We start from the raw sequence: 13,143 nt of genomic DNA, 5'->3' as shown, positions 1-13,143 counted from the left end.
ATATAATGTATACAGCCTGGGTCTAGCCATAGAAACATATTGAAATCCCCTGGTCAAGAAGAATGAGTCCAGTTTCATCCACAGTCCTTCCCAAAGTTCCAACAAAGGGAAACAGATGTTGGAGCCATTTCCTGTATATAGCCAATAGCAATGAGAGTGAGGGAATATGTCATGCCTACAGCTAAACACTGGCTGACGTTGTACAGGACACTGCAAAATGGTTCTTCTAAAAACACTTGGAAGAGAGAAATCGCCTCATAGTAGGCTATAGGAATGTTCATCCCCAGTCACTGTAACATGTTTGACTAAATGCAAAACCAGCATAGTTCAGCTCACGAGACATTTTGAGCTGACTAAAACTAGGAGGATAGTGGTTTGTTCCCTCTAACCTTTAATGGTTGGCGGGGGAACAGAATGCATGCTGAGGCACGTTGATAACGTTGTCACACGGAACATCTGAACGGGGACGTTTCTGTATATCTCACGGGAATGGGTTTCCTCTGATCCTGAGGGTCCTTTGTTACCTTCTCTACTTCTCTCACTCGCTGTTTTGGGAGTTTCTTCAGCAGTTTATCTAAATGTCTCTTTGATGGCAGGGCTGAGGTAGCATGCGGTTCTGTGACAGCCCCCCTACGGTGTCTGCACTGAGCTGACTGAATGAAAACACTCTCATGATCACAAAGAGACCAGCTGCTAGTGTAGGCCAGGATCAGAGGCTATGCTCCACTGAGTAACACTCATCTCCTCGTCTGCAGAGACAGCTATAGACTGACTCATACTGTACTCATTACCAGAATACCAGTGCTGCCCATAGTCCAACGTAGTGGGCACTGGGCATAACAATACATCAACCCAAATCCCAACTGTGTGTGTTGTCTAGTGCCACTGCCAACCTCCATCCAGGCTTCGTGAGATGCGCTTGCTGGAGGTGCGCTCGAAGTAGGGTGCCGGCCTGTCGATGAGGGTGCTGGCCTGTCGTGTTTGGGCCTGGGTCCGCCCACTGTAGCGGAACTTAGAGCCCAGTGTGAGGAACTTAGCTTTAGTGGGCGCTTCTGGAGTCATCAACCTGGAGCAAGAATAGGACCAAAATAAGATGAAAACAAACAAATACTATCATATACAGTATTTGGTGCAGTGTGTAAACTCCATGTGGATATGTTATTTCAGTTTACTGGATGACAGTGAGGCTATATAGACAAAGAGTACAATCTTTTTTCACTATATATATATTTTTAAATGTCCTGCCTGTGACCTAGGCTAACCACAGACGAAAGTGATAAACCTAGCTATCTCTGTGTGTAAATACAGAGATTATGGATGAGTCATGAAGACCTAGATAAAAGATCCATTCCACAGTCTCATTGTTTGTCAGTGACCGTAAGTGAACATGAGCTGTAAACCCCGTCAAACGCTGGGCGCCGAACAGTAAACGGTCTCCTATTCTCCTTCGCTGGCTCTGCGTAACAGCTGTGTTTGGGGCTAGATATTCAAAATCTTCCCTGCCCCTATCCTTAATCTCCCATGGAGACAGGGCTTTCCCGTCCGCCCATCTCTCCCCTATTTACTTTGCAGGGCCCTTCACTCAGACATTTCACACACACGTATGTGCCCAGCCTGAGGGAGCGGCAGGCTGGGGGTCCAGATGTCTGTGGCATCTTTCTAGTGGTGTCAGGTTAAGCCATACTGGGGTCCTCTCCAAGGCTCTGCTCTCTGCTGTTATACAGGCGGACTAGGAAGGTGTCTGTTCTGTTGTTTATCCCAGGGGTATGCAGACCAGGGCTGATTTCAACCCCGTCACACTGGCCCTAGGTGTGCTGCTGGGATGTCAGGGTGTCTGTGGATCCCATTATAATCTCAGCATCGCTTCTCCATCCCAGCCCAGCGAGGGCCTGGGTCTATCATGACATCATGCCCTCACATCACAGACCAAGAAAAGCCACTTCGGACCAAATTGCTAGTAAGCGCGACAATTTAAAAGCCCTCATTAGTATTGATATCAATGTACAAGACCATTAAAGTGGATGGCGGTGTTTGAAATTCAAATTTGACAGATCAAGGACAGTCATTACTAGGAGTTGCTTTAGCACACAGAAGATCTGAATGAGAGGAGGAGAAAGAGGGGCTCTACAGGGCTTTGGGATATTACTGGTTGGGTTGAAGGCAAGGCAGTGAGTGATTTTTGCTTTGTTTGAGGCTGTTGCTCCCCTCCTCGTTGTCTGTGCCAAGAATAACAACTCGATTAAACAGCCGAGGATCTCCATGCCGTATCTGGTTTCAATTTGGCGTGTGCCGACAATCCTCTTACGAACTATCAAATAATGCGAGGCGCAGCAGGTGGGATTTATTACGTGATGCAACACACTTCCGCATTGTCTCCATACTGCTGTACCGTTGGTTGCTACTTGGCTACCTGCCAAACTTTTTTGTTTTTTACTTAAGTATTTTATCAAACTCTGTACTTAACAAGTTAACCAAGGTCTTAGTTTTATCCTCACACAACTTTTTTTTAATTCAACTTTTTCACCCCGGATGCTTCATCTGGACATAGATCTGCAGGACCTCCTCCGGGCGGAAAAAACCCCTTAGTAACATGATGCCTTCTCATTGCAGTCGCTGTACTCTTAATATACAGGATTACTATCGCCTTATGGTGAGGATAGCAGAGTTGCAAGCCGGGCTTGAGATGCAAATCGTTAGGCAAGGGCAATTTAAGTGTAGGGAAGGATGATGCTGCATCACCAATAAATACACGTAGTGTTAATCCCCCTGCAGTCCCCACAGTCGGACATTTTCTCATGGCTTCTGGAAAGAAATACTGTCGGCATTCTCAACCGTTGTCGATCATTCAGCCGATAGAAACTTTCAACTGGTGCTCTCCCCAAAGCAATGAGTCGGAGTCAGATGCCCGAGCCTTCCCAGCTCTCTCCTCCACCCGTTATGGGGTCTGAGCTGCCGAAGCCTCAAACCATTAGCTCTGACAAATTGAAAACCCTAGTCATTGGTGACTCCATTACCGCAGTATTAGAATTAAAAAGAATCATCCAGCGATCATACACTGTTTACCAGGGGGCAGGGCTACCGACGTTAAGGCTAATCTGAAGATCATACACTGTTTACCAGGGGGCAGGGCTACCGACGTTAAGGCTAATCTGAAGATCATACACTGTTTACCAGGGGGCAGGGCTACCGATGTTAAGGCTAATCTGAAGATCATACACTGTTTACCAGGGGGCAGGGCTACCGACGTTAAGGCTAATCTGAAGATCATACACTGTTTACCAGGGGGCAGGGCTACCGACGTTAAGGCTAATCTGAAGATCATACACTGTTTACCAGGGGGCAGGGCTACCGACGTTAAGGCTAATCTGAAGATCATACACTGTTTACCAGGGGGCAGGGCTACCGACGTTAAGGCTAATCTGAAGATCATACACTGTTTACCAGGGGGCAGGGCTACCGACATTAAGGCTAATCTGAAGATCATACACTGTTTACCAGGGGGCAGGGCTACCGACGTTAAGGCTAATCTGAAGATCATACACTGTTTACCAGGGGGCAGGGCTACCAACGTTAAGGCTAATCTGAAGATGGTGCTGCCTGAGGCAAAAACTGGGGACACTTGCTTCCTTAATCATACAGCCCTGCAGAGTGGAAGCTAAGGAGAGAGTTGAACAAATAAGTGCATAGGGTTGGGGGGGGGGGGACATTTAACCATCCCCACTGACATGGGCTCGGACTAACTGTGTTAGCTTAGACACATTTCAGAGTCAACAGGTTAGAAAAGGGCCAATAGATAAAGTTGCAAGGTGGAACAGAACACTATAAAGAAAGGTGCAATCATTCAAAAACAACAGACTTCAGAGGACCTAACACACTAGTTCTTCCTGGTTCAGACATCTTTTCAAGTCTGATGCAGTGAGTTCGAGGTTAAACCTATGTTGGTGTCGTTGACATGGGAGCTGAGAGTGATTGTTACCTGAAGAAGGTGTGATTCTCCACGCAGACCTTCCAGACCCTCTTGGCAGAGCGGTGGTTGGGCAGCTTGAAGCCCACGGTGCTCTCAAACTGCTCCGTCTGGAAGACAGAGCATATAACTGAGTTCCACCGAGTACTAGAACTGGCCAAGTTAGAAAACATGCTCCACAAAAAACGAGATATGGACCAAACCCCCCGCTCCTTCCACAAAACTAGTTTGAATTGGGCCTTGAGAAAGAAATACCTAAACGTCAGCATTTCCATCTCCACAATCAAACCATGTCCTAACATTGTCAGTATTTGGCTCAATGATGGAATCTCTTTCCTACAGCTGATCTCTGGAGTGGGTTTTGGAAAGGACAAGAGTAAAATGTGGAAATGTCTTGTTTTTCCTCTGAGGGCGGTGCGGTTCTGTACCTCTCCCGGCCTGATTTTGATATAGAAGTTGCTACGTTTGTAGGAGATCTTGAGGATTTTTGGCCAGGCAAAGCGGTTTATCCGGAGTCGGTCTTTGTAGATCAGCAGGCCATTGGCACACACTCCCAACATGATGTCCACTCCCTCAGAGTCCTGCAGACACAAAGACAACAGCCAAAGCAACAGTTCAGCAAAGTATAATGAACAGAAAACAGTCACGTTTGCAGCAGTACAGACAACATGGATAGAGAGCAGACAACGTTCTCAGATTTCAGTCCAGAAGATTTATAATATTGCCAAGACTCACAATGGAATAAGATTACATATTACATACAATTGAATAAGGCTGGATATTCAATCATCCCACCATAACTCAATGGTAACGTTGTTATCGAACTTGCATGATGCCATAAAGGGTCTTTTAAGTCCGGGACATATGGATAGTTTGATACCGAGTGGCTATTGATTTGTGTATCAAACTGTAAAACGAGGAGGAAAATCCATCGCCGCTGATGGGCATGGCAACTATTAGACACAAACATGGCTTTTAACCACCCCCTCTCACTCCATGGCCATGACATGCTTCTCCACACAACCCTTGAACGTGGCTGTCTGCCTACCTACCGAAAGAGTGCGAGGAGATAAGGGCCTGACATACACTTTACTCACTAATTACTGACGGTTGGGATCTGCACTAAGAGGTCACTGCCCCCCCCTCTCATCCTCTTCCCAACCCCCCCTTCTCTCTCTTCCCAACCCCCCCCCCCCCCCCCCCCTCCCTCTGTGCTCTAGACCAATAGAACATTTATGGGAGTATTTTCAACCCATGTCCAGTCCACCGGGAGAGAGAAGGGTTCATTCCACAGGGCTGTTCCCATGCAGACGGCACAGTGAAAAGAGCTCCGGCTCCACCACATGTATTTGTACAGCTGATGCACTTTCTGCTTTGGCTTTGTGTTTTCTGCCTGCCTCTTTCTTCCCCTCACTGCACACTACATCAAAGGAGCCTCCCTGAGTCCTGTGTGCTCTCACAGGCATTTCAACAGACTTCCATACACAAAGAATGGAGCATAGGAGAACAGTTCCTTGACTAATGACTAAGTTTGGATACTGACCAGTAGGCTATGCCTCCTTGTTAAGAATTTACAGTTCAATCATATTTTTTTTTTTACGGCTATGAGGTTGACATTCTCATCGCAGGGCATTTTATAAACATCACAAATGTATTTCCTAGTATTTTCCCAAAATGTATACAGAAGTGATTTCTTAAACATAATTTCTGGTTGGATTGGACATTCCAAAAGCCAGTGCCTGGGTGTGTCAGTCACCTTGGCATGGTGGAGATCGACACCATACATCGACAACTTCTTGGCGTTTTCTAAGAACTGGGTATCTGCTTGAGCAGGAGTCATCCCCCTAGAATGGTAGACAAAACATAAAACAATCCAAAACAAACAGAGGTGAAAAGTTCAAGTCAATGATAAATCAATAGATAAATGGCAGGTGCTGAAAACAGGGAATTCAAAATATGATAATCACAGGGTTTAGTACAGGCAAGGGGTAATTTCCAATCTAATTTCTACACAGGTGTCTCTCCCCTGTCCCCACAGCCTGGTGGTTTAAAGAGGCCCCTTCAGTGATGACTTCAATGTCAGTGTCAGAAGAGGGGATGATCGTAGACTACAAGAAACAGCAGAGGAAGCACCCCCCTATCCACATCGACGGGACAGTAGTGGAGAAGGTGGAAAGTTTTAAGTTCCTCAGCGTACACGTCACGGACAGACTGAAATGGTCCACCCACACAGACAGCGTGGTGAAGGTACAACAGCGCCTCCTCAAACTCAGGAGGTTGAAGAAATTTGGCTTATCATCTAAAAACACTGACAAACATTTACAGATGCACAATCGAGAGCCTCCTGTCAGGCTGTATCACCGCCTGGTATAGCAATTGCACCACCCTCAACCACAAGGCTCTCCAGAGAGTAGTGCGGTCTGCACAACGCATCACCGGGGGAAAACTACCCGCCCTCCAGGACACCTACAGCACCCGATGTCACAGGAAGGTCAAAAAGATCATCAAGGACAACAACCACCTGAGCCACTGCCTGTCATCCAGAAGGCGAGGTCAGTTCAGGTGCATCAAAGCTGGGACCAAGAGACTGAAAAACAGCTTCTATCTCAAGGCCATCCGACTGTTAAACAGCCATCATTAACATAGAGGCTGCTTCCAACAGACTCAAAACTCTGGCCAAGTAAATAAATGGATTTAATAAAGGTATCACTAGTCACCATAAATAACACCACTTTAATAATGTTTACAAATCCTACATTACTCATCTCATATGTATATACTGTATTCTATACCATCTACTGTATCTTGCCTATGCCGCAAGCCATCGCTCATCCATATATTTATATGTACATATTCTATTCATTCCTTTACATTTGTGTGAATAATGTAGTTGTGAATTTGGTAGATTACTTGTTAGATATTACTTTAGTTGGAACTAGAAGCACAAGCATTTTGCTACACTCACATAAACATCTGCTAACCATGTGTATGTGACCAATAAAATGTGATTTGAGTGGCACTTCCTCTTGCTTGCTTCCTCTTGCTTGCTTTAACCCCACACGGCTCTGACCTGTGAGTTTTGTGGAGCTCCACCACCTTCTCCTCCATCTCCTTAGTCTGTGAGGGGGCAAACTGGAAGTCACTGATGTAGTCGAGGCGTTGCTCATCGGGGTCGTGGTCTCCCAGCTCGGCCTGCAGGGAGTAGGAACCCAGCAGAGAGTGGGTGACGAAGGAGCAGGGTAGACGCCCCGAAGCTATGTCCTGCCGGAGCTGAAGGCACAGGAGATATCTACAGGGAGATGGAGAGATGGGGAAGAAAGAGAGGCGAGCGAGATGGGATCAAAGGGCATGGAATAGATTTTGTACATTTGGTCTATATGTTTATCATGACACTAATCCACTAGTTCAGATCTGACATGACATTCAGCACGTGAACGTGGTGTGTGGGGGCGGTTTCCTGTGCCTTACAGTACAGCAGCAGCCTGCAGACTCTCAACAGCAGAAATAGCGTGTGCGGTAACGGCACACAGAGAGAAAAAAAGGTAGGTGTGCGAGATGATTGCCTGTGACCTTGGATCTGGCGCTGTGCTGAAACTAAACTCTGGAGGCTGAAGACAGCTCCACTGCATTCGATATTGCTGCAACCTTTTGACGGGTGCCGATCAAAGAGGGCATTCTACGCTAGATTAGGGAGTGACCGGAGTGATGCCGCTGAGGGCTCAGAGCCGAGTGGGATGAGACACTGGGGGAAACACACGGACATTGAACACTCCGTGTACAGCACATCGTCCCCCCTCTCTCCCCTCCGTGCGCTGCTCTTCTGACCTTATCGACCAGGGGTCTACTGCATGTTGCTGCTGTGGTGTGCAACTACTGTGCAGCACAGTACTACACCTCCCTTTACTGGATTAGAGGTGTATATATTCACAGTTGTATAGTGAATAACAGTGCTTGCTTATGTGTTAGTTGTGTGTGCATGCTGGCCAAAAATCAATAACATGTACTGTTACAGTATCTACAGTAGAACTATTTACATTTCCTGAGTACAAAATACTCTGGAAAGATGTCAAAAGTGTGAATGCAACATTTTAACAGACTGTAGGTTTTTGACTGCTCCGGGCCACCTGCGTGGCATACACGCATTACCTGGTAATATCCTCAGTTAGCTGGGCTGGATCAGGAGGGTAGAACTTGACATTGAACGCTAACTGCCAGGAGGTATCTGTGGAGAGAGAACAGGACTCATCTGATTTAAAGACTAAAGGAAATACATTCTTCATTATCATAACACAACATATTATACATTCCTCTGAGGCGTCAGGCCACATGTGTTCAAGCCTAGAAGAAGTGAGTCCGGCTAAGCATTTAGGTGAGCGTTTGTACTGTATGTAGAGGAAGGCAATTATGCGTTTAGTGTCAAATAACCAACAAAGAAAAACAAGCGATGGTGGAATCTTCCCAAGCCAGATGTGCTAAGAACACATCCTTGCTCGAACAGCTGTGCTCATCGACTGTCCGTAAGGAGTGTGGGTGTGGTGGGGGAGGGGGAAAAGAGATGGAAAGAGGAAGAGAACAGTTACATTACATTTAAGTCATTTAGCAGACGCTCTTATCCAGAGCGACTTACAAATTGGAAAGTTCATACATATTCATCCTGGTCCCCCCGTGGGAATTGAACCCACAACCCTGGCGTTGCAAGCGCCATGCTCTACCAACTGAGCCACACGGAACACACTGGGAAGCAGCAGCTGTAAGCAATTACGCAACAGCTAAGACCCGTGAGGAGAGGCTTTGAAGTGGAAGTTTTATCAAGCCTGGAGAGACATAGGCCATCCGGAGGAGAGTTGTTTTGATATGGTCGTGCACAGAGTCTAATCTAAAATGGCAGAGTAGAAACAAGGCCTTTAAAATTACACTTTTCCATTTTGAGTATTCATCATTAGACACGCTGAGGGGATTTTAAAAATCAGTAAAATAGACTACATTAGGATTCAACCAGCTAGCAGAGAACATTTCAGAGCCACACATTCAACAACTACCACAAAAGGGTTTTTAAAATCAACGTCAAATCTTCAACACTAAATCATGATATGGATTCACTTTTACATAAGCAATCTACTTTCTAGTAGTAGCCTACTTTTTATAGAGACTACTAGTGTTGGGGTCAGATGGGGGCCAGATGGGCTTAAGAGCCCTTTGCAGGGCTCCATGTTATACTTCCTGTTGTCAGCGATAAGAGAGCCGCCATGTGAGATGAGACAGGATTAGCAGTGCTAATACACACTACCTACTCATCTCTGTGTGTGTGTCCAGTCACAGACCACTGGCTTGATGTGGCGATGCCTAGAGCCTCGTCAGCATTAGGGTAGGTCTGGTTGTCACCTAGCAACCGCTAGCTAAGAGAGAGAAAGAAGGGGTGGGTCGGGGGGGGGGGGGGGGTGACGCTAGCCTGATTACACCCGGGGAGAGAAGAGATGGATGATGATGACAGTCTCTCACCCTCTGGGTGGGAGACATGATGTTATGCAATGGCTCAATTTACAACAAATATCCACCGTGTCCTGACATAAGACTTAATGGTCTTCCCACTCTCTTTCCCTGAAATTTATGTTCAAAAACATATGAGGAATTCAGGCTTTTTCATCCAGAAAAGGGATAGTGAAATAATAAAAAGTGGTTTTCTGTGTCTGCTTATCAGTGGAGAGCGAGAGTAATGTCCTTTCGGTCTAGCTGCAGGCGAGTGAGTTTAACTGGTCTGGACACTATGCTGGAACAGAGTAATCATACAGGGATTCCATGCGGGCCATTTGCTTTGCTGCAGAACTGAATGGCTCTGCCTTTCATTCTTCCCAGAACCCTAGGCCTCGTGAGAAGGAACATAGGAAAGAAGGGCCAGGCAAGGAAGGAATTGCATTGACTGTGCGGAGAAAATTACATTTGGGGAGGAATTTACTTCTCTTTTCAAGTCTGCATGACATCGAGAATTCATTGAAAGTCATACAAACAATGCTCTTTTCTCCCCTTTTTAAATCTACAAAACACAAGGAAAACCATGCCAAATTCACACATGCTTAGTGCGGGCATGGGATACAGGATATGTCATTAGAGGAATTCCAAAAATGACCCCACAAGCTAAACTGCCACTGTTCCTCTCCTGTTACAACTGTGGTCATATTGTAGCCATTGTCCTTTGGCCAGACTGAGCGAAGAGGTCAGTGACCGTTTAAGAAAGCAAGGAGCAGTTTAAAGACTGATGCACTGAAATGTGAGGATCTGTCCAAGAACATAGTGCTTTCTTAGTGTGTGTGTGAGCGGTAAAGAAACTGTGCAGAACAGTATCTTCAACTGTCCGATTAGGTGTAGTATTTCAGGTGTGAATGGACAAAAACGGAGCAAAAAAAACTGGTGTCATCTAGCACAGAAACAGCTTTGGAAATCAGGGTAATTTTCTAAGTGAGCATTCATGGGCAGACTCGTACAAAGTAAGCGTTTTTATAAAGATGACCTTCAAAAAGTCAGCTGTGGTGGTGTGACATGGGCACAAGGGATTTCAGTCTCCCCCTCATCTCTGGCCTGTTTTCCGATTTTCAATTATCCTTGAAATGTTCCAGTCTGAGTCACAGGCTGAAGATAAATGGGTCTGAGCTGAGGCCTCAATTCATGTGATAGGCTAGCCTCCATTCCCCAGTCACACACACATTATAGAGTGCTATTACAGGGCACACAGGCACAGCAGCTTGCATGAAATGGAATTGGGAGGGGAGTGCCATATCATAGAATCATATCCACAAGCAGCAATACCCCCAGGGGTACGCGCAATGCCATTCGGGGGCACGCCAAATAAAAATGTGATTATATTTTAAAAAATGTGAGACTACTGTTCAAAAATTTGGGGTCACGTAGAAATGTCTTTGTTTTTGAAAGAAAAGCTACTTTTTTGTGTATTAAAATAACAAATTGATCAGAAATAGTGTAGACATGGTTAATGTTGTAAATGGCTATTGTAGCTGGAAATGGCTGATTTAATGGAATATCTACATAGGCCCATTATCAGCAACCATCACTCCTGTGTTCCAATGGCACGTTGTGTTAGCTAATCCAAGTTTATCATTTTTTAAATCCTAATTGATCATTAGAATCTCACACGACTGGCCCATCTGGGTGATGTTTTTTCTCCCCTGAATGATCTGAATCTAGGATTACAGGGACTCTTCCCAACTATATTCAATGTGCAGGACAAAATTGAGGCTATGATTAAGAAGTTGGAGCTATTTTCTGTCTGCATTAACAAGGACAACACACAGGTCATATCATTGTATGATTTTTTGTGTGCAAATGAACTCAAGCTTACAGACAATGTCAAATGTGATATAGAGAAGTACCTGAGTGAGCTGGAAGGGCAATTACTTACGACACAAACAACGACACCAACAACTGGATTCGTTATCCCTTTCATGCCCTGCCTCCAGTCCACTTACCGATATCTGAACAAGAGAGCCTCATCGAAATTGCAACAAGCGGTTCTGTGAAAATGGATAGGGCTGCACTCATTGTTTCTTGCCTTGGCAAATCACGCTGTTAAGACACTGATGCCCTTCGCAACCACATACCTATGTGAGAGTGGATTCTCGGCCCTCACTAGCATAAACTAAATACAGGCACAGACTATGTGTGGAAAATGATTTAAGACTTAGACTCTCTCCAATACAACCCAATATTGCAGAGTTATGTGCATTCTTTCAAGCACACCCTTCTCATTAACCTGTGGTGAGTCATTCACAATGTTCGATGAACAAAAAGGTTTTTATATGTAAGATGGCTAAATAAAGAGCAAAACGATTTATTATTATTTGTGCCCTAGTCCTATAAGAGCTCTTTGTCACTTCCCACGAGCCGGGTTGTGCCAAACTCACCCTCATTCTTATGTTTAATAAATGTATCGTATAGTGTGTGTGGCAGGCTTACAATGATGGCAAAAAACAACAATTGAGAGTGCGCTGACCCTGGTGCTACAGAGGGTACACAGCTGGAGGTTGAATGTTTGAAGGGGTACGGAAAATAAAAAGTTTGGGAACCACTGCTCTAGAGGTTAAGAGCGTTGGGTCAGTAACCGAAAGGTTGCTAGTTCGAATCCAGAGCCGAGTAGTTGGGAAAATAATATTTCGTTCTGCCCTTGAGGAATTCACTTAACCCTAATATCTCCTGTAAATCGCTCTGGATAAGAGCATTTTGGTATTGACTAAAGCCTAAAAAAAAAAAAAATCAACGCCATCACGCATTTCAAATTAAAAAGCAAGTCTATTTTTCTTGCGTCTACAGAGCAATGCTGGTAAAGTGAGCGGATAAATTGCCAGAAAATACTGTTTGCATTGTTATGTCTGGAATTGTGACGTGTATAGTATTAAAAAGCTTACATTTACTGTTTATAATGTAATGACCTGGCTAGATCATATATGACAAATGTCCAGACAGAGGATTGAGTTTACGAATTCCCTGTTTATTAACACAACTCAAAAATAGGCTACTGTTTGGCCGTAGCCCACGCCAAATAAATCAAGGATCCCAGTATAAAACAACACTGACCATCTCGTTAAGACAAAACGTAAGAGAACAATGGCTAAGCATGGTCTTAAACTTGCAGTGCTCCACCAACCACAAGGATGCTCGGCACCGGAACATTCCAGAGGTTGGCAGATTGCAGGGTTTGACATGCTAGTCAACCTACTAACACTGGGTACTAGTAAGTACAACACAACAAACAAACATAACACAGCTGTCTGTGCGGATTGCTACAAAAAGTTGAGCTGCCATTTCCAATACATTTTTGCAAACAATAACTTTATGCCTACCTTTGTTGATTTCAAGCACAGGCACATAGCCTACAGGCATATAGCCTACGCAGGCTACGGCTGGGAAACTCGAGGAACTTCGTTCAAGAGAGAATATTGTTATGGCGAAAGAATGAGACTACCGGTAGCTTAAATTCATTCAAAAATGTAGGAAGAACGTTAGCTTGCTAGCTATCCTATCTGCTGTCACTTCAACAAGAAACAACTGTGACCACATTGATCCTAAAATCCACCCCTCCAAAGAAAGCATGGCTCCGTGGCTTCTCCGAGACGCCACCCGATCTGTGATCGGATCCGCAGCATGGCATTTCAGTAGAGCCAGCCCTCGGC

The 13,143-nt window shown here is 45.2% G+C and overlaps 1 protein-coding gene across 12 annotated transcripts in view; it reads right to left on the bottom strand.

The window, feature by feature from the left end:
* The window catches only part of LOC129817521 (protein 4.1-like), a 96,991-nt gene that overhangs the window by 17,741 nt on the left and 66,107 nt on the right, over window positions 1–13,143 (bottom strand). For all 12 annotated transcript variants that reach the window (XM_055872856.1, XM_055872857.1, XM_055872862.1 and 9 more), the window contains exons 6-11: window positions 8,111–8,186; window positions 7,035–7,253; window positions 5,721–5,808; window positions 4,393–4,545; window positions 3,977–4,074; window positions 894–1,066 (exon numbers count right to left, since the gene is read on the bottom strand). In XM_055872856.1, the coding sequence (XP_055728831.1) occupies window positions 894–1,066; window positions 3,977–4,074; window positions 4,393–4,545; window positions 5,721–5,808; window positions 7,035–7,253; window positions 8,111–8,186 (807 nt within the window). The remainder of the gene's footprint in view (window positions 1–893; window positions 1,067–3,976; window positions 4,075–4,392; window positions 4,546–5,720; window positions 5,809–7,034; window positions 7,254–8,110; window positions 8,187–13,143) is intronic.

This window comes from Salvelinus fontinalis, chromosome 20 (genome assembly GCF_029448725.1).
Source record: "Salvelinus fontinalis isolate EN_2023a chromosome 20, ASM2944872v1, whole genome shotgun sequence".
NCBI classification, from domain to species: domain Eukaryota; kingdom Metazoa; phylum Chordata; class Actinopteri; order Salmoniformes; family Salmonidae; genus Salvelinus; species Salvelinus fontinalis.
The sequence above is the reverse complement of the archived record's forward strand: the minus strand, read 5'-3'. Positions and strand labels throughout refer to the sequence as shown.